General features: G+C 37.3%; 1 protein-coding gene across 1 annotated transcript; it reads left to right on the top strand.

Annotated features, from left to right (window-relative positions):
• The first annotated feature begins 2,623 nt into the window (after positions 1-2,623).
• On the top strand, positions 2,624-21,721 carry Polr1f (RNA polymerase I subunit F). The gene is made up of 4 exons (XM_020158877.2): positions 2,624-2,906; positions 6,186-6,327; positions 18,542-18,750; positions 19,163-21,721. The coding sequence occupies exons 1-4, from the start codon at positions 2,653-2,655 to the stop codon at positions 19,563-19,565; spliced, it is 1,008 nt and encodes a 335-aa protein (XP_020014466.1). The 5' UTR covers positions 2,624-2,652; the 3' UTR covers positions 19,566-21,721.
• The last annotated feature ends 213 nt before the right edge of the window (positions 21,722-21,934 follow it).

The following is a 21,934-nucleotide window of genomic DNA, read 5'->3' as shown; positions in this document are numbered from 1 at the left end:
GGAATACCCTTTATACAAAATCCTCATATGGAAACTGTTATGTAGAGTTTTTAAAATCCCATCTAATTCCATTTCTTTATAAAACTCAACTCTAATAATTTCAGATTTTTTCAAATTAAACAAGCAAACATCTATGCTTATGGACACATTGAGTTACCAAACTACTTCATGGTCATATTAGTTAGACTTTTTGTCACTGTGATAACATACAACTTATGGAATGAATTTGGCTCATGGCTTCAGAGGTTTTGATTCATGGTCTACTGGCTCTGCTATTACTGGGCATGGTGAGGGAGAATATCATGGCTGAAGGACATGAAGAGCAAAACTGCTTATCTCATGGTGGCCAGGAAGCAAAGAGGGAGTAATAGGAAGGCACCAGGGGCAAAATTACTTTCAAAGGCATGCCCTCATTGATCTACTTCCTTTAACTAGGCCCTACCTTCCATAGTTCCACCACCTTTCAATAGTCTATTTGAATTTTGAATCCATCCATGGATTAAACCATTGATTAGGTCAGAGACTTCACGATCTAATCAACTCTGGAAATGTTTACAAACATACCCAAAGGTGTACTTTACACCATTCTATCAAGTCAACAATTAAGATTAACCATCACAATGGTACATCATATTTAATATTTGTTCAAATTCATTTACTGACTTCAGATAAGTTTTTATTTTTGTTGTAGCTGAAGTACCTAGTTTGGTGTTTTACTAAGTTGGTTTTTGGACAAATTGTTTTCATTCAAGTCACGTGCAGCCAAATGTAGATCCATCTTCACTGTGAGGTGTTATCAGCTACCTGGAGAAGTTTGAACTAATGGTCTGGAATGTTTTCTCAGCATTAGGGGTTTTTTAAGCTCCTCAGTTGAGGTCAAAGTTCTGCTAAGGATGAGAACACTAAACACAGGAGTCCTGCACAGGAATATTATAGGACTTTGTAATAAAAGGTAAAAGTTACTATGTTTCCCATTTATGTACTTAAAATGTCTGCCACTAGATTTTTATATCAGTTCCTTCCATTTATGTCTTGTGCTGAATTTCCCATCAGTTAAAGAATACAAAAGAAAATGCTTTGCGTCAATCTTATTTGAATCTCTTATCTTTTGAAAAGAGGGCAGGGTATTAGTATCCCTACATTACAAATAAGAAAAGAGGTTTGAAGAGGTTTCTGCAGTACTTGGAGGGGGTGGATTCACACTACTCCTTGCTATACATTTCTCTTGATACTTATTCAGAATCACTTTGGCTAAATGTTTATGTTTAGACCCCACGGCCACTCCCATGTGAACCCTTCTATCACTCCTGATTTCTTTTATTCATTCATACAATATCCATGCATTCATTTAGGGTGCAAGGTTTGCTTTTGGGAGGAGGAGATTGAATCTATGGGGCTGCAGTAGTTAACAAAACAGATTATCATGATCTTCCTCCTAGTAAGATTGGAGTCTAGTGAAGAACAGGCAAGCAAGTAGCCAATTAACAGAAAATTGACATAAAACAAGTGCGTGATGGTGGTGACAAATATAGATGGGGAACTACTCAATCCTTACAGGGAAACAGGGGTAGTAAGGTAGTAATCTCTGAAGAAGATAATGTGAAATTTAAACTAAAAGCTGACAGGAATAGATTTTACCCTTTTGAGAGAAAGTACCTTATTCCCTAGTAGAACAGCACAAGAGGAGAGGGAGGGAAGGGAGAGAGAGAGAGAGAGAGAGAGAGAGATGTGCCAGCTTTCACTGAAAGTGGATCAGTGAATATGGGCAGAGAGTAGCAGATAATGCCAAAATAGGGGAGTGTGATAAATGTTGAAGAAAGTAGCTATAGGGGTAGATCATAAAATGGCAACTTATTAACCATATTAAGAAATTTGGATAATCCTGGGGGAAATGGGGTGCTTAAACAGGGCACAGCATGATCATATTTGTGTTTCAGAGATCAGGTTGCTTCAGAGTGTCCTCCTGACCATTAAGCTGGCCTTCCGGAGGCAGGAAAGGACTCTTGTAGTTTTGGTAACCAGGACAGGTGTCCAAATGGAGCTATATTTCCACAGGCCTTTGGACTACTTTGATGTTTAAGAAAAAGCCCTAAGGATGACAGCTGGGCTGAGCCATTTGGAAAGCAGTGGTACGTCTCCCTAATTTAGCTTTTCTAAATGAGAAAAAAAGCCAGAGTGGGGAGAAATGGTGGACAGGTGTTCAGATGTTGCATTTGAGGCATGTGGGCTGCCACACAGGATTGGGTTCACTGCATAAAACATACTCCATAAATATTTGTTTCATTATTGTACAGTCCAAATGCTACCAGACCATGTTGCTACTGGAAATGATCAAAGTGGGCACCCGCATTAATCCGCTTACTAAATCCAAGGAGGACGTATGTGAAGATACACGTTTTACCAGCGCGAAAAGAAAGTAAAAGCAGCTGATCGGATTTGGCGCATGCTTAGTAGGCACCACTAGCTCTGCACTTGGTCCTCCGAGAGCTAAAAAGCAGTTGCCCCCTACTGGTCAGATCTGCAAAATGCAAAGAATGGAGTTAAAATTCCTAGGGGCGGGGCAGCCAGTGGATGACGTAGAAATTCGGCGTCAGATGCCAGGCACTTATGCTTGCGTCAGTGGTGTGCGCCAAGGAAAATCTAACAAGCCGCATGGCTGCTGGTTGGTCGGAGTCGCCGCAGCCAAAGGCTGCCTCTGAGGGGCCGGTGGTAGGACCTGCCGGTGTCCTGCCTTGCCTGGAGCTTCCGACTTATGCTGCTGCTTGTGCGCTGGTGAATAGCCGCTACTCCTGCCTTGTGGCTGGGCCGCACCGAAGGCACATTGCCCTATCGCCCCGCTACCTTAACCGGAAACGCACGGGTATTCGAGAGCAGCTAGATGCCGAGCTCCTGCGCTATTCCGAGAGGTACCAGCCTCTGTGCCTTTCTCTATCCGAGTGGGCAACGCCAGAACGAAGCCCGTACTCCTTCTTTTGGGCACGGGAGGGGGCAGCGGATGTACATCCTAAAAGCGTAGCAGGAAAGGGGAGCATGGGAAGAAGTCGTGCTGATCACCGGGAGCTCAGCCCCCCGGTGTTCTAGTCATCCGGCGCAGCAAGGCCAGTACTGCCCGGGTCGAGATCGCCCAAGATTGCTCCAGGTGTGCAGACCTGGTTCCGAGACCCACCCAGTAAGCGGGGTTTTGCTTGGGCAGTAAGCCTTTCATTTAGCTCCTTTTGGATGTTTTCTCATTTGACAATGAAAATTTGGCATTCACTACTCAAGTACATCCTCTCCTTCCATAGGCGATTGCACGTAAACATTTGTAAACCGTTTCGTTGTAAAACATGGGTCTCTTTTGTTACTTGTTTTGGCCCTGGTAATTTCCCGGCTTCTCTTTTGGATCTTATCGGGCATGAGGGAAATACCATTTGCTATGTTTTGTTTTTAGGAACAGAAAATTTATTCAGTGTTACTGGTAAGCCTGTTGTTTGGGGAAGATTAAAAACCTGGTGTATTTAAATTAAAATGCTCAAAAGTAACTGAAAACTCAGAATTAGAAAGGGAAGAGATGTGTCTTAATAGCTCTAAAATACTTTGATGCAAAAGAGGAGTTCTAAAAGAGGTGAAAGGATTCCCCAAGGATCCAGTAATTTCATGAGCTTCAGAAATTGTAAGAATTTCCTGTGTGAATTTCGTAGGGCAAATTGTCCCAAGCTGTGACCCCTTACTTCCTCAAAAATCTCGGACATCCCTTACCAACAATCAGGGTCCTGATGGGAGCTAGGCTCAGTGGTAGAGCATTTGCGTAGCACGCCTGGAGCTCTGGGTTCAATCCTTAGTGTTGGAAAAAATCAAGCATGTTGTCTAGAATATGCTTCCTGTAAGTACCAACACGGACTTTTATGTCTGTATTATATACTAGGGACTTGGGCTATAAATACATAAAGATGCTCGTTTCAAGGAGCTTTAAGCTTTAGTGGAGATATAATTGTAAGCCAAATAAACCCAGTGAGGTGTTAAAATTTCACAGTAAGAGAAAGGGTGGTGAAGTGGAGCTTGTAACCTTTGAAAAGAGCTGGATAGGAGGGTACTTGAAGATAGCAGCATTAAAGGCAAAGAGAGTGGCATAAACAAATGGGCAGTAGATGTGAACTAGTCCGCTTTTTAGAGACCTGTAAGTACTATAGACTGGAGTAAGGTTTATGTCAGGGGTAAGGCATTGAGTACCGTTGGATTGGAAAGCAGAGTGTCAGAGTTGGGTAGGAAATGACTAAGGATGGCCCTTATGTTCCGCTCTTTCTACCTTTAATAGTTTCTTTTCTTTGTTAGGCACAGTTAGTGCATCACCCTCTTATCCTACAATTCTGAGACATGGCACACTCTTGAGAACAGCAGTACATATCTAATCCCTTGGACAAAGCCAGGTTTGCAGTTTAAGGAATGGTTTAGAACTATATGATATTTTAAATAAGATGAGACAAAGGTATAATTAATAAATTGTTATAATTGTCTACTAATAATTATTAGAGGATAGATTTGAGACTTAAGCATATACAAGGTGGCCATAAAATATGGAAATATGGGCAGCTATGTTACTACTCTCTATAACCAGTTATTTCCTCACTTGACAGGCTGGGAGCTAGTCACTCACAGTTGTCTAGGAGGGGCCATATTCAGACTGATCAAATGATCATTTCTGTAGCAGAATTAGACAGTGGCTGTATAGAGCAGGCTGTACTCTGAAAGATTTGGACACCTCTCTTCCTTCTCACTTGTGAGATCTACAACAGCCTGTTTATCCGGTGAGATTAGGAATGCTCTAATGAGGACAAAACATTGAACATTTTGGGGATGACTATGTTGATATGTTTATTTTTTAAAAAGTTAGATTCTGTGTCCAGCTATTTATAAACAGGTTTGTCCCCTTATTCAGAAGGATAACTTTTGTGAATTTCTTTCTTCCCTGCTTTGACATTATTTGTGACAAACATGAGTAGTGCTACAAATTCCCAAGTGCCTCTTAAGGATCCAGCAATGCTTTCTTCACTTGAGAATCACTCTCCAATAATAGAAAGAAGACTTTGGTTACAGTAAACAAGGTCTTAATGGGTTTTTTGGTCAGTTTTGGCAGTTACTTTTTAATCTCTCCTCTCCTTTATACTTTCAGTGTCTCTAGGGTTGTCTTAGTGATGATTCCTGCTTAGGAAAACCACATACAGAAAGACCTCAAAAAGAGTACTTTCCTAGTTTACAATTTTTGTCATGTGGTAATTATTTCAGTTCCTTCCCTGTGGTTTTGGCTATTTTACTAAAATAAAATGTATTAGGGATAAATTTCCTCCTCTTACTCTGTGAATCATGCTAGAAATTTAATGGAGTACAACACAAAAATATTTTCTGTCGGTGGCCTTAGAATTGTGCATGGAATCAAAACATATATACAGATTCAATAAAATTAGATTAAGAGCAGTGATAAATTTTTACATGCAGTTGAGGGTGATTTTACCTTTTCCTTGGGAGGCAGGGAAGTTTTCCCCAGCAAGTAGTATGATGAGTATGATGGTAAAGCTATGAGGTCCTTTTCTTTTTTAGTTAATAGTTGACATTTTGAAATAATGCTTGCTAATTCTGATACTGAAACTTGTAGACTAAAGTGAGTTCTCAAATGATATAGTTGTATTTCTTAACATTTCCATTTAGTAGCAACAGTTGCTGTTCAGGCTTTTTCTATATTCTCTGTATTGATTTTTTAATATCCAGGGGCTTCAGCTTTAACCCTAGTGTTTCCCTTGCTACAACACATTCACTGTCCACATGCTATCAATGCAGAATTCAGTAATGGTGGATAATGTCAGAATTACATATGTCATACAGAGATTGACATTTCCTTGCCAACACCCATTATTTTTCCTTCTAGCATGACTGTGATTCAAATAGGTAACACATAAGGAGGAAGAGCCAGTTTGTTGCTGGTGCATAATTGGACATTTGGTTTCTGAGACAATATCTTGAATAATCATTTAACATAGCCAACGCAATAGAACCTTTTTGTGAATTGAAACTTCTGGAGTTACTTATCCTAGTTCATAAGACTTGGTATATGCTGTTCTGTTTTCGCCATGGGTGATACACTTTTTGGACTCTTACAATATCTAATCAGTATTATTATTTACAAGACAATGAAAGATTTTTTTTTTAAACAGCCTTTTAGGTGTCCCAATTGCATATGACAACATCAAAGTTGTGGGTGAACTGGGAGATATTTATGATGATCAAGGACACATTCATCTTAACATTGAAGCAGATTTTGTTATTTTCTGCCCTGAACCAGGGCAAAAACTTATGGTATGTATATCACTTTTCTTAGCTTTCTTTACATAATTATGTATTTGGAAAATTTTAAGACTACATATTCCTTGGTAATCAAATATTATGGGTAAATAAAGAAGATAATTTATAAATAGCTATAAATACATTGTATGCATGTATGGAATGGTTATGTTTTAGAGTTATGAGTCTTACAAACTGTTTGCCCTGACTGGCCTCAAACTGCCATCCTCCCAGTCTCAGCCTCCCAAGTAACTAGGATTGTAGGGGTGAGCCATTGGCCTGGCCTTGTTTTTAATTTTTTGGTAATACTGGGGTTTGAATTCAGGACTTTGTGCTTAGTAGGTCGGAGCTCTACCACTTGAACCACACCCCCAGCCCTTTTTACTTTAGTTATCTTTCACATAGGGTATTGTGTGTATGTGTAAATGCGTCAGTACTGCAGTCCTCTGTTTATGCTTCCTGTGTAGCTGGGATGACAGGCATTTGCCAACATGCCCAGCTTTTATTGGTCAGGAAGGCTGGCTTCAAACCATAATCTTTCCAATCTCTACCTGTTGTAGCTCGGATTCCAGGTGTGAACCACTGCACCTGGCTTATTGTATTTTTTTTAACATATTTTAATTGTACATATTAATGAGATTCACTGTGATTTCTGTACATGCATACAGTGTGTATTGACTATATCCATCCTCCTTTCTCCCACTTGTGCTCTATATGAATTTTAGGATTGTTCTTTCTAGTTCTGTGAAGACTGTCATTGGTATTTTGATAGGTATTGCATTGAACCTATAGATTGTTTTGTGTTGTATGGCCATTTTAGCAATATTAATTCTTCTGGTCTGTGGACATGGGATGTCTTCATTTTTTCCTGTCTTAAGTTTCTTTTGTTAGTGCTTTTTTGTTTTTATTGTACAGGACTTTCATTTCCTTAACTTTTTTATTCCTAGGTATTTTATTTTTTGTGTGGTTATTGTGAATAGGATTTCATGACTCCTCAGCAAATTCATTTTTCATGTATAGAAGAGCTACTGATACACGTTTTCTATATATTGAGTCATATTATCTACATACCATGATAATTTGACTTCCCTTCTTTCCTATTTGTATGCCCTTTATTTCTTCTGAAGTTTAGTTGCTCTGACTGAAATTTAGTACTATATTGTATAAGACACTCCTGTCTTGTTCCTAATCTTTGAGGAAATGTTTTCCATTTTTCTACATCCAATATGATGTTGACTGTGGGTTTGTCATTTATAGTTGTTACTAGGCTAAGATGGGACCCATCTATTTGTAGTTAGTTCAGTGCATTTATGGAGAAAATGTTGAGTTTTACCAAATACTTTTTCTTAATTAGTTTATTTTTTGTAGTGCTGGGATTTGAATTCAGGGCCTCATGCTTGCTAGGCAGATGCTCCTACTTGAGCCACCCCACTAGCCCACCAAATACTTTTTTTGCATTATTGAAATGTCCATATGATTTTTATCCTTTTATTTCTGTGATGCATTACATTTTTTGATTTGCATATGTCATTACCAGTCTTAATCCTTGTAATAAAACCAGCTTGATCATGTGTGTGATCGTTTTGATAAACTTAAATTCAGTTTTCAATTATTTTATTAAGAATTTTTTTTCTGTTTTTATCAGGGCAATTGGTCTGTAGTTCTTTTCGTTGTTTCCTTGTCAAGTTTTGGTAACGAGGTAATGTTGGCATCATAGAATGATTTTGGAAGGGTGCCCTTCCTTTCAATTCTTTTGAATAGTTTGAGAAGCATTGGTATTAGCTCTTCTTTAAAAGTTTGGTAAAATTTAACAGTGAAGCCATTCAGTCCTGGGCTTTTCTGTTGGAGACATTTTATTACTGATCCAATTTCAGTACCTGTTACTAGTGTATTCACATTTTTTATGTCCTCTTGGTTCAATTTTTGTAGGTCATATGTGTCCAGAAATTTGTGTATTTCTTCTAGATGTTCCAATTTGTAGGTATTAGGTTTTCCAAAATAATATCTAGTGATCTTTAGAATTTATTTGGATGTTCTCTCTGTCTCTCTTTCTCTCTCCCTTTCTCCTTCCCTCCCCCTTCTCTCCCCACCCACCCCAGTCTCTCATTCCCTCTAAGTGTAGCTAAGGTTTTGTCATTTTTATCTTTTCAAGGAGCCAATTCTTTCTCCATTAGTTTTTTGTATTGTTCTTTTACATTTTATTTTACTTATTTTTGCTCTAGCTTTATTATTTGCTTCTAATTTCAGGTTTATTTTTTTCTCTTCTTAGACCTTGAGATTACAAACATCGTTAGGTTGTTTATTTGAAATCTTTCTATATTTTTGATGTGGGCACTCATTGTTACATACTTCCCTCTTAGTACTACGTTTTCTGTATCCCACAGGTTTTGATATTTTGTGTTTCCATTTTCTTTAGTTTCAAGGAATTTTTAAATTTCCCTCTGATTTTGTCAATGACCCATTATTCACTGAAAATACTGTCTCCTTGTATTTATATAATTTCTAAAGTTTCTCATTGATTCTAGTTTCATTCCATTGAGATCAGAAAAAATATAGGAGATGATTTCAATTCATTTGAATTTGTTAAGATGTGACTTACGGCCTAATACATGAACTTTTCTAGAGAAAGTTCTGTTCACTAATGAAAAGAATGTGTATTCTCTAGTTGATGGATGGAATGTCCCATAAATGTCTTTTAAGTCCATTTGGACTATAGTGTAGTGTAACTCTTATTCTTTGTTGATTCTTTGATTTAGATGATCTATTCGTTGATGACAGTAGAGCACTGAAATTCCCTGCTACAGGTGTTCTGTGCCCTTAACTAACTTCTTTTCCTTTTGGGTATGCCAGTGATACAGATATTAGATTGTTTGATAGTGTTCAAAAAATCCTAAATGCTCCCTTCATTCTGTCTGTCTGTCTGTCTATCTATCTGTCTATCTGGGTGTAAATCTATGTTTTATTTTTATGCTGAATGTGATATTTCAAAAGACCTGTCTTTAAATTCCAATATTCTTTGGATACTTGATCTAGTCTGGTATCGAAGCTTTCATCTGAATTGGACTTATTGAGCTTTTCATTTCCAAGATTTGTATTTTCAAAATATCCTTTTGATATATTTCACATTTATATCCTCCTTGTCTCCCTAATTTCAGTTAAGTGATTGTCTGCTACATTCTCTTGGGTTTCATTGAGGCTTTTTTTTTTTTAAATCATTCTTTTGAATTCCTTATCAGGCAGTTTATCCGTTTTGATACTTTTGGAATCTCTTATAGTTAATGATCATTATTTTGTTTTCCTTTATTATGTTCCCCTATTGAGATTTGTACATGTGTTGAATGGGATAGCTCTACCACTTTTATCAGATAGCCTCCTTAGTAATAAATATGCAGCTTTCTCCTGAAGATAGTTTGGGGATATCAGTTTGTTAGTGTTAACTTTATTTCCAGCTCTGCACTATATTGATCTTCCTATAGCTTCTTTGGCTATAATTAATGAGTTAGGCACAGTACATACTTGTAAGGGTTGATGAAACCCACTTTATTCTGCAGGTCTCTCAAGATGAGGACACCAGCACTTTAGATAGGTGTGATGTAGATGGCACTTGTATTTAGTGGACTCTGTTTGGCTACTCCTACAATGGAGTTGTGGCCTCTGTCAGGCAATGGTTGGGGGTTTTCTTAGGCACTGTTGATACTGATTTACTTTTAGGAGTCTCTGGCATAGTGTGCTCCAGTAGAGTTGAGGGGCCTGAAGCGCCTATCTTATGACAAAACAGTGGTATGGGCCTAGGTGCTTTACTGGGAGAGGTGAGAGCAGGAATTACAGCAGCCCTTTAGTGGTGTGCACACTCAGTCCTGTTAGCAGTGTGTGATCAAATAAGGTGCAAGGTGACTTGTGGTAGAAACCCACATAGGTATGGTGACAACAAGAGTTGTGACGTTCTCTGGTGCTACTGTGAGTGTTCTGCCTAGGCAGGGGACCTCAAGACCTCTCCTAGCCATGCATGCATGGGGACAGGGTTTCCACTCAGCACAGCTATGTGTACTGCCCACTAGAGATCCAGCAGGAATGGGTCAGGGACAAAATTCCTCTCAGCTGTAGTGCCCATAGGAGAGAAAGAAGGTGGAATGAGGCCATTAACAGAAAGGTTTCTCTGTGCTACCTGGGTATGAGCCACAGCCAGAGCCCTGACATTGCTAAGGACTACCCTAGCACAGAGTTCTTTTCCTACTTAGTGGCAACTGGGCAGTGCAACTTGGAGTCAGATGGGTTAACTGCTGGAGCTATAACATTGCTCAAGATCATCCCAGCATGCCCCTGTGGGCCAAGGGAACAGTGGAACCAAAGATCTTTTCCCATCTTGTTAGTAATAGGCGCTCCAGAGAAACCCTAGAGAGAGGAGTAGCGGGAGCCACATGGGTGGCTGACTTCAGGCCTGGTACCAGCACAAATCCACATGTAACTGCTCACATGCCTGGTTTCACAGGGCAGGCTCCCTGACGCCTCCCCCGCCACCCCTCCACCACCGTTTTCTGAGGGTGGTATCTTGCAGTGCAGCACACTCAGCTGTTTGGTGTCAGTAACTCTACTGAACCAAGTTTGGCTTATGAGGCAGTGACCTCCTGAGCCAGAATATCTGTAGGGTCCCACAGATGGGAATGTGTGGGGATTTCTGACTTCTGTAGCTCTCAGTCTCAAGTTGACTGCTTGGGTTTTGCTGGAAGGTGATGTGAATTCCTTTTCCAAAGCCAGACTACTGTGCAGATTTCAGGTGACTTTAGTATACTGCAAGCCTTTGAGTGTGGTGAAACTTTCCAGTTTCAGAATCGCCAGTATCCATACACTGATAGAGTTTGCTGAGACTCTCTAGGGAGAGCTATACACATTGCAAATATTTTCTCCCATTCTGTAAATCATCTCTGCACATTGTTGAGTGTTTCCTTTGATCTGTAAAAGTTTAATATTATGTAATCCCATATGTCTGTTTTTGCTTTGACTTCTTGTGCATTTATGGTCTTGTCTAAAATATCCTTGCCCTTCCCATATCCTGAAGTAGGCCCTGTTTTCTTCCAGTCACTTTATATTTTCAGGTCTTACATTTAAGTCTTTAATACATTTTGAGTTCATCTTTGTAACTGGTGAAAGAATAGGGGTCTGGCTTCATTCTTCTGCATGTTGATAACCAGGTTTCCCATTTACTGAAAATATTGTCTTTTCTCCTGTGTGTGTTCTTAGAATCTTCATCATGGATTTACTTCTAAACTCTGTATTCTGTTTCACTGCTCTATGAATTTGTTTTTATATATGGTGTTTGATTTCTACAGCTTTTTTTTATGTTTTAAAGTCATGTTGCATAATGCAACCTACTTTGTTCTTTTTGTTCAATATGGCTTTGGCTATTTGGAGACTTTTGGTTCTTCATATATTTTAGAATTGTTTTTTCTAGTTCTATGAAGAATGCCATTGATACTTTGATAAGAGTTGCATTGACTCTGTCCATCTCTTTGGATAGTAGGGACATTTAAATAATACTGATCCTTATGATCAATGAACACAGGATGTCTTTCCAACTTTTAGTGCCCTCTTCTGTTTTTTTCATCAGTTTTTTTATAATTTTCGCTGTAGGTCTTTCATCTCTTGGTTAAATTTATTCCTATATGTGTATTTTTTTGGTAGCTATTAGACATGAGATTGCTTTCTTGATTTCTGTTTCAGGCAATTCACTGTTGGCATATGCTAATGCTACTGATTTTGTACTCTGCAACTATTCTAGTGGGTTTTTGGTATAGTGTTTTGGATTTCTATATATAAGATCATGCCATCTGCAAACAGTGACTTCTTTCCAGTTTGGATGGCCTTTATTTCTTTTTCTTGCCTACTTCTTCCAGCACTATATTGAATTAAAGTGGTAAAAGTGCATCCTTATCCTGTTGCAGATCTTCATCGTTTTCCCTTTCAATGTAATGTTAGGTGTTGGCTTATTGTAAGTGGCCTATATTATGTGAAGGCACATTCTCTTGTATGCCTAATTGATTCAGCATTTTTATCATGATGGGATGTTAAATTTTATCACGTCTTTCTTCATCGAGTGTGCATATGGTTTTTGTCTTTCTGTTAATAAGGTGTATCATGTTTATTGATTTGTATGTATTAAACTATTCTTGCATTGGTCACTGTAAATAATTTTTGTGGTATGCTGTTGGATTCAGTTTGCTAATATTTTGTTGGGCATTTTTGCATTTATGTTCATGAAGGATATTGGCCTACAGTTTTCGCTTTCTTTTGTATCCTCATTCGGTTTTGGTATCAGGGTAATGCTGACTTTATAGAATTTGTTGGAAGAATTCCTTTCTCTTACTTTTTTGGGACACCTTAAAGGGGATTGTATTAGTTGTTTTGTAAATGGTAGGATTCAGTAGTAAGGCCAAATTGGGCTTTTCTTTGATGGGAGGCTATTTATTACTGAGTTAATCTTGTTACTTGTGATTGGTCTGATCTGGTTTTCTTCCTGATTCAGTCATGGGATGGTATATGTGTCTAGGAATTTGTCCATTTCTTCTAGATTATCAAATTTGTTGGCATATGGTTGTTTGTAGTAATTTCTAATGATCTTTTGTGTTTCTGTGAGATGAATTATAGTTTCCCTTTTCTTCTCTGATCTTATTTGAATTTTCTCTCTTCTTTCTCTAGCTAAGGATTTTTTTTTAATTGATTTATCTTTCTGAAGAACCAGCTCTTTAGGGGGAGAAAAAAAGAACCAGCTCTTTGTCATTGATTTTTTATATTGTGTTCTTAGTCTCCATGTCATTTATTTCTGCTCTGATATTATTTCTTTTCTTCTAAGTGTGGGTTTAGTTTGTCCTCATTTTTGTAGTTCCTTGAAATATAGTGATAGGTTGTTTATCCGAGATATTTCTAAACCTTTTTGATGTGAGCGTTGATTACTGTAAACTTCCTTCCTAATACATATGGGTTGATATAGTGTGTCTCTGTTTTCATTTGTTTTAAGATTTTTTTTAATGTTTTTGTTGATTTTTTTTCCCTCAATCCATTGGTTGTTCAAAAGTAAGCTTTTTAATTTCTATTTTTGTGTAGTTTCCAAAGTTTTTCATTATTATTAATTTGTTTTTCATTGTTATTGATTTTCATTGTTACTATTTTATTGCATTGTGGTCAGAAAACATGCTTGATATGATGTCAGTGTTTTTAATTCACTGAGTCATTTGATTCATCCTCAGATATTCCATGGGCTACTCAGAAATATATGTATTTGGCAGTGATTGGCTGTAATGTTCTTTTGATGTCAGTTTTACTGTTTCCTTGTTGATTTTCTGTCTTAGATGATCTGCTCATTGTTGCAAGTGGGGTGTTAAAGTTCCCAGCTGTTACTGAGCTGAGTCTATTTCCATTTATGTATACTTGCTTTATGTATTTGGGTACTCTGATATTGGGTGCATGCATGTATATTTAAATTTGTTACTACCTTTTGTTGACTTTACCTCTTTGTCATTATATAATGACCTTCTTTGTCTCTGTTTACTGCTTCTGATTCAAAGATTTTTGGTTTTGTTTTTTGAAATCCAATGTTATTGGATTTCTGCTTCCTTCGGGCTTCCATTTGAATGGAATATTTTATGCCATCCCTTCACTTTTACTGTATATGAGTTCTTAGAGGTGAAGTATCTTGTAAGTAACACATGGTTGGGTCTTGTGGTTTTTTTTTTTTTTTTTTTTTGTGGTTTTGTTTCATTTTGTTGTCTCCATGTAGTACTGGGAATTGAATTGAGGGCCTTGCACATGCTAATCAAGTGCTCTACCATTTAGCTACATCGCTAAGCCTGGGTCTTGTTTTTTGTTTTGTTTTATTCATTTATAGTCACTGTCTTTTAGTTGGAGAATTCAATCCATTTATACAAGGTAGGTAGGTAAGCAAGTTCTTACTATAGCGTAATGGCCATATATAATGTAACTTGTTATCTACTTTTATTGTAGTTTCATTCTCCTTCTCTTATGTCTTCCTTGGTGATTAAGTGATCTATTCTAGTAGTGTGTTTTGATTCCTTGCTTATGATTGTTTTGTCTATTATAGACTTTTTTTTGGCACTACCACCAAAAAAATAAGTTATTTTGTGGTTTGTTTGTTTCTTTCTTTCTTTTTTTTGCTTTCCTGTGCCCCTTAATAAGCTATTTTGAATGATAATAACTTAACATGACTGAAAGGAGAACAAAAACAAACAAAACAAAATATCAGAGAACTTTCCAATTGCATTCCATTAATCCCCACATTTTGAATTTTTGATATCCCATTTTATTTTACATCTTTCTACATTGCCTATCACTTAACTTATTAATATAGTCATTCACATATTGATGCAGTTATTATTTTTCAGTTTTTTAGTCTTTATATTAAAGATAGGAATTGTTACCACACTTAAGGTATCAGAGCATTGTGAATTTGTTCATATAATTACTTTTACCAGTAAGTGTTGTATATTCCTGTTTTCTTGTTGTTCATTAATGAATCTTTCATATGAAGAATTCTCTTTAGCCTTTCTTTTAGACCAAGTCTGGTGGAGATATAGTCTCTCTGCTTTTGGTTAGATAAATCTTTATCCCTCCTTCATTTCTAAAGCATATCTTCGTTGGGTGCGGTATTCTTGGTTGATGGGTTTTTTTCCCTTTAGTGCTAGGAAAATCTCATGCTACTTTCTCCTGGCTCAGAAAGTTTCTGCTAAGATGACAAATTGGCATACCCCTCTCTGTTGTTTCTCTTCTGTTGTAGCCTTGAGAATCTTTGCTTTATCTTTTACCTATGACAGCTTGATTATAAGATGATTTGGAGGTAGACTTGGTTTAGTTAAATTTGACTGGAGACCTTTGACTTTTTTGGACCTAAATATTTGTACCTTTTTCTAGATTTGTAAAGTTTTCTGTTAGTATTTTTTTTTTTTTGAATGAGCTTCCCCCCGCATTGGCATTCTCAAGTCCTTGTAACCCAAGAACGTGGATATATATTCTTTTATGTCCCAAAGTTTATGTAAGCTTTCTTCATTCATTTTTCTCCTCCAGTTGTAGTTTAAATAGCCTGCCTTCCAACTTAGTAATTCTTTCTTCTGTTTGATCTATTCTGTTGATGCTTTCTAGCATGTTTTTAATTTTGCCGCATGTATTTTTCAGCTCAAGAATTTTCGTTTGTTTTTTAATTGCTTCCATCTCTTTGTTAAGTTTCTCTTTGAGTATTGAAACTTTTCTCTGTGTTTTCTTCAAGCTTATTGAGTTTTCTTTAAACAGCTGTTTTAAATTCTCTATGCATTCCCTTATACTGATTACTGCCTTGTCAGTTTCTGGCATTGTGTTTTGAGTACTAGCTGAAAGCTCTTGATGCTTGTTGTTATGTGCCATCATCTGGGCATTGAAGGATCAGGTGTTTGTTCCATTCTCCTAATCTAGCTTTGTTTGTGCCTATCTTTCCAGAATTATAAACAGGTTGCTTTCCAGAATTATAAACAGTGAGCCTGTGGTCACCTCTACTGCTTTAGCACTAAACAACAGCCAGGTTCAGATTTGCCAAGAGTCTGCTGTTGGTGTGCTGTCAGTTTCAGTACAAAGGGGCAGTTCAAGTCTAGGTTTGTCTCAAGTACTTTGTTGGTATATTGCTCAGAAGGAAACGAGAATACCTAGAAAAAATAGTCTGTCTCCACTGCCAGCCTATCCCTGAAGTCAGGGTAGACCCTGATGCCTCATCAACAGTAACAGGCCTATAGTCAGACACTGCAGGATTCTGCCTAGCTCTGGGAAGTTTCACTACGGGTGGACCAGCCCCGGGGTCCTGTGTCATACTTTGAAGCCACCAAAGCTGCCAAGTTATGTAGCACTCTGAGCCCATATCCCACCAAGACCAATTAGGACCAAAGACTGCACTTTTTTGGGCTACCTATTGCTGAAGTGTGACACAAGATCTTTGTAACCAGCTAACTGTAATATAAGTCAGTTAGACTGAGGTTGCATGTCATCCCCTGTCTCTGGAGCTATTTAGAGGCTCTGTCCACAGGGAGTCCTGGGGATGGGGTTGGTAGGATCTGCCCATTAGGATGTGCCTAGTGTTAAGTTTCATCAGACCAATGCCAAATTCCAGGGCCAAGTTTTGTCTTTATTATCTTCTCTTATCCTTAGCAAATGGAGTCATGTACTACACTATGCTATACCATACTGTGCTGCCTGAGATTGGGGTAGTGTTGGTCAAGGCAGACCCTTGGCCACTTGGACCACTGCTAAGCTGGGTCATGCTTGAGTCTTACAACCACAAGGAGTTGCATAGCCTCAGTGTACTGTGGCCCATGCAGCAGCCAGTGGTGATGCAGGCCCACTGGGGCATATATCTACCTGGAAAAGGAGTCAGTTTGAGAGCTTTGTCTGTGAACACTGGCCTAGCAATAACTGCTGCCCTAGGTTAGCAATGGGTGGCAGAGGCACTGGTACAAAACTGAGTCACACCTGAGTCTCATAGCATAAATACCTGCATAGTCTCAGGGGGAAGCAGATGTTCCCTAGGCCCACTCTGAGCCTAGAATCCAGGCAGCCAAAACTTGAGTGTGTTCCACCAGTGTCATGTTTGGTCTACAGGCTTTGTGAACTCTGGACTGTGTATGGGGTGTTCAGTTTCTACCGAGAGCTTGGTTTCACTGTGGCAGGGCCAGTACTGAGCTCCTCATTGTTTTCTGGCCTTGCTCCTCAGTGAGTGCAGTCCTGCTTTCTGCTCTGCCACTTGAGGTTGAAGGAGAAATAAGTCTCTTTGCCCAGGGTAGTTCACCTGGCAGTAGGGGTTTTGGGGGTTTGCCCAGTGTTGGGCTTCACTGTGGCAGGCCTGACAAGTCTGAAGCCTGGACTTAATTCTTAACTGTTTCTCCTTTTCGAAGGGAGAGACACCTTTCTCTTTGCTGGGCTGCTTGGAGTTGGGGAAAGGGTAACTCCAGCATCTTTCTATTTCTTACCATCTTCAATACATCTTCATTTTGTTATACTAAGAGTAGGCAAGGCAGGATGATCTCACACTTGATTACCTTAGCTCTTGTTCTTGTAGTCTGCTGTGTGAATAGCTGTTCCACTTGGTATGCCTTAGGGAGAAATTATCAGAGGCTCTTCTCAGCTGCCATCCTGCTCTGCTCCACATTAAAGACCATAATTTATAGTAGAGTACAGTCTTTATTGTGTATGTTTCCTAGGTTTTTGCAACTATAGAATGGCATCTCCAGTATAATACAGAATAGTTTCACTGCCCTAGAAATTCGCTATGCCCCACATGTTATTCCCTTTACCCTCCCACTTATCTCTGGCAACTACTGATCTTTTCACTGTCTTCATTACTTTGCCTTTTCCAGAATGTCAACTAGTTGGAATCATGAAGGATATATCCATTAAAAATTGACTTCTTCATTTTGATTTATTAGCTCATTTCCTTGTATTGCCAAATAATATTCCATTCTATGAATGTACCATAGTTTATCTAGACCATATAGAAACTAGCAGTGGGGACACCAGACTGACAGATAAGGAGGTTTTATTCTGTCACATGTGTAAAAGGGTTGCTAATATTAAATAATATTGTGAATGTCAACATTATTTATAATTCTGAGTTTTATGGAAAGTTAGTTTTAATAGTTTTCTGATTTAACCAAGAAGCCAAGCTCAAGATTTACATATAAAGGGTAAACTATCTTCTAATAGTTAAATTGAATCATTAAAGAATGCATTTTTAAGTTTTGAAATTCAGTCTGCTTATAGATATGTAATGTGTATTCCAGTTACAAAAAGCATATGCCTCCTGCCTTGAGGTCCTTTTCATTTATAGGTCATATCACAAAGAATTTCTGCTTGGTTTCAGTGTGGGAATCCTGCAGTGGGAGCTAATGTTTTCTGTTTGAGGAAGGGCTGGCCTAGTTGATTAGTTATTGCTTATCCAGTTAAACAGTTGACATGCAATTATTTAATACAGTTTGAGCTTTCTAAAACCTCTAGTGCCCTATAGTTACGCTTTGGTATGACTTGGTAAGTTGTAATTGCGGCTAACTTTTTCTGTATTAAATTATACAATTAATTTAATGTTTTCTCTTTTGAAGATCAGTTTGAAGCTTATTAAGTTTGATTCATCTTTTAACTCTTTGGATCTCTTCTTGATGTTTTAACTCTTTGGATCTCTTCTTGATGTTGTGTTCTTTCTTCTTTACAGGGTACAGTCAATAAAGTGTCGTCTAGCCATATTGGCTGTTTAGTACACAGGTGTTTTAATGCCTCCATCCCTATACCTGAGCAGATGTCAGCTGAGCAGTGGCAAAACCTGGACATAAATGTGGGTGATGAACTAGAATTTGAAGTATTTCGTTTAGACTCAGATGCTGCTGGAGTATTCTGCATTCGAGGAAAACTAAATATTACTAGGTTAGTCTGTCAAAAAACTCCATTGCTTTGCTATATACCAGATTTTTTATTTTTTTTAAGATCAGATGTCTCTGGTAATAATGCTGGGTTTAATGGTCGATGGCCAAAGTTTTCTGAATCAAACCAAAATTTAGAAACTGTGTTTTGACTTCTAGAGAAGTCAGATTCTTTGGAGACAAAGAATTTAACATTTAATATTAAATTACATTGCCTTTAACATCAAATAGCCCCTACACATTTCGGTGGGCTGAGGGATAAGCAGATAGAATATTTGAAATTTCTGCCATATATTCTACCTACAATCATGTAGTAAATCTTAGCATATTAACATATTGACATGATTTTATTATCTTATTTTGTTTTTTTATTTTTTGCCTATCACTGTTAATTGTTTTTAACTGTTAATTTACAGTTTACAATCCAAGTGCTGTAAGGTTTCTGAAGAAGTAGCAGAAATCAGCACAGAGAAAGCTGTTGGAAAAATTTCAAAGAAAAAGAAGAAAGATGTGGAAGCATATGAAGTGGATGGTGGTGCCACAGAAGTAGCAGATTTTGCTGATGCCGCTCCAAAGGAAGAGGCGGTCCTACAGATTAGTGATAATGTGACAAGTCTCTGGGAGGAAGAGCCAAAGAAGAAGAAGAAGAAGAAAAAGCACCAGGAAGAGCAGGACCCCGTTTTCCAAGGCAGTGACTCTAGTGGTTATCAAAGTGACCGTAAAAAAAAAAAAAAGAAAAGAAAATATAGTGAAGAGGCTGAACTGACCCCAGTTCTGGAATACTCACCTAAGAAGAAGAGAAAAAGTAGCAGTCTATAGTGCATTTTAAATGAGATTCATTTGTTAAAATACTGACAGATGAATAAATGTTTTGAATGATACAGAATTCTTATTTATACTAGTGATTGCAAAAATAATGAACACTTGATTGGAAGTTGGGGGATTTTTATACTAAAATCACAAAACAGTATAAATTAATTTGGGTAATACCAGTATTATTAAAGTGCCATTTTGCTGCACAGTTTAAAATGGTAAAAAACTGGTCTTTTTATTCTTGATGCTTGCATTCTTCCAGATGTTACACTCTGTAAATTCATTTTTACACTCCCAAGATTTGTAAATGGAGCTGGAGGCATAGCTCAAGTGGTGGAACACCTGCCTAGGAAGCATGAGGTTCTGAGTTCAAATCCTAATGTTATTCAGATCATTAAATAAGTTATGTTAAATAAGAATGCTCTTGTTTTTTCTAGTAATAGGCTTGCCTTTAGTTATTAGATGCTGTTTGTTTTATTTTGCTTTTTAAAAATCTCAATACATTTACCAGTTTTAAGTTTTGCTTAATCACAGCTACTACAGTATTTCTCTTGTTTAATTAAAATCTGTTGCCAAAGGAGCTTCTGAAGCCTCCAGAGCTCTTAAATCAAATTTTGATTGTGTGATGGGAAACAGTAGTCACTGTTACTCTTACCTTCCAGGTGTATGTGTGCATGTGTGTGAGTGTGTGTGTTCTTTACTTCTGAGAGGTTGATGGAAAGGCCTATTACTTGTTCATTTGTCTCAGCCATTCTGATTTTGTTGTGTATTGTGCAAGAGAATATGGTCAGGGCAAACTAAATGTGATTCTCCATGTCAAACATTTCTTTGCTGTTTATTGAGTACCAGATGGAGTGTTCGTATCAGTCTAATGTTTGGTAATGAGAAATTCTGCCAATGGTACATCTTGGTCTAATTTATGAGATATAAAATATGGAGAGTTCAGAACACTTGCTCAAGCAGATGTGCCAGACAGTGGAAAGGTGCAAGCAGTGTCGTTCATTACAATGGATATTCAGGTGAGTGTGGAGTCCCTGAAATGGGACCAGACCAATTTGAGATGTTATCAATATAAAATACACACCATACTTGGAAGATCTACAATAAAAATGGTGTTAACTATTTCAATTTTTATATGAGTGAAATTAGAGATTTTGGTTTACTGAACTAAAGAAAATACTAATCTCATCCTGTTTATTTAATTTCAAGGTTTCTAATTTAGTAATGGGAACATGTGACCTCATCAGAATACTCCTGACTTGTCTTGCATGTATTCTTTAAGTTTTGATAATACAGTGATCTCATTGTTTCTGTTGTCTTTTGAATGCTTTGATCTATGGTTTATTTAGAAATATACATTGTTAAAATTTCTAAGAGGTTCTGTTTTAATTGTTATTTTTATATGTTTGTTTTTAGCTGTATTATGCATTGTAGTCTTCAAAAATAACCTTGATTTCTCTGTTTAGAAATTGAGATTTTTCTTTGGTGCCTTATTTTAAAAAGTTTTTTAGGCACTTCTAAAAAAGAATATCTTATTTAGAATATACAAAGCATTGCTTTAAAATAGATTTTATATACTACTCACCAGGAGGAAAGTTATAATATTTATGAACTCTTGATGTGACCTTTTTTGTCATTTCTCATGGAAATTTTGTGGATAATTCAACAAATGTTCAACTCAGTATACCATTGGCTCCCCTTATTAACAGCAAAGACAATAAGGTGTTTGATCTAAACTCTTTTCTCTTACTGCTTTGGTATCAGTAATTAACTAAAATGTTGTTTTCTACTTTCAAATAAATATTTGGCACACAGGACCATATTAAAGCTAGTTGCTTTTTCTCACACATTAGAACATTAAACTTGTTTTGACTTACTCACATTCATTTGATATTTTGTCCTAGATGTATTTGAAAAATTTTAGTAAGGCAGAAATTTAGTATTAGAAAATTAAACTGAAGAAGAATAGAAGCACAATCAAACGTAAATCTGCAACCAGAATTTTAGTAGCCAATATACTGCCTTCTGTATTGTCTTCATTTTTTCTACATTCATTGGATATAATTAGAAAATGCTCTGGTTCTTAATGACAAATGAAATACCTTGCCAATTATTGCCTTTGTAAGAAGCTGGAAATAAAAGGTAAATGACCCATCAAAGAAGATATTATTATTTATTTTATTTTATTTTAATTGTTTATACATTTACCCATATGCGTATACATTGTTTGGGCCATCTGTCCCCCTTCACCCCCTTGCTTGCAAGCAGAACCTGTTCTGCCCTCTTCTCCAATTTTGTTGAAGAGAAAACATAAGAGATAATAAGAAAGACATAGCATTTTTGCTAGCTTCAGATAAAGGTGGGTATACAGAGAG

This window comes from Castor canadensis, chromosome 2 (assembly GCF_047511655.1).
Source record: "Castor canadensis chromosome 2, mCasCan1.hap1v2, whole genome shotgun sequence".
Classification (NCBI taxonomy): domain Eukaryota; kingdom Metazoa; phylum Chordata; class Mammalia; order Rodentia; family Castoridae; genus Castor; species Castor canadensis.
The sequence above is the reverse complement of the archived record's forward strand: the minus strand, read 5'-3'. Positions and strand labels throughout refer to the sequence as shown.

Bases quoted from the DNA above. Each gene is read 5' to 3' on its own strand.
- Polr1f (XM_020158877.2), top strand. From the start codon at position 2,653: ATGGCTGCTGGTTGGTCGGAGTCGCCGCAGCCAAAGGCTGCCTCTGAG. The intron at 2,907-6,185 runs GTACCAGCCTCT...TTTTTTAAACAG, and splicing joins CTCCTGCGCTATTCCGAGAG to CCTTTTAGGTGTCCCAATTG. The intron at 6,328-18,541 runs GTATGTATATCA...TCTTCTTTACAG, and splicing joins AACCAGGGCAAAAACTTATG to GGTACAGTCAATAAAGTGTC.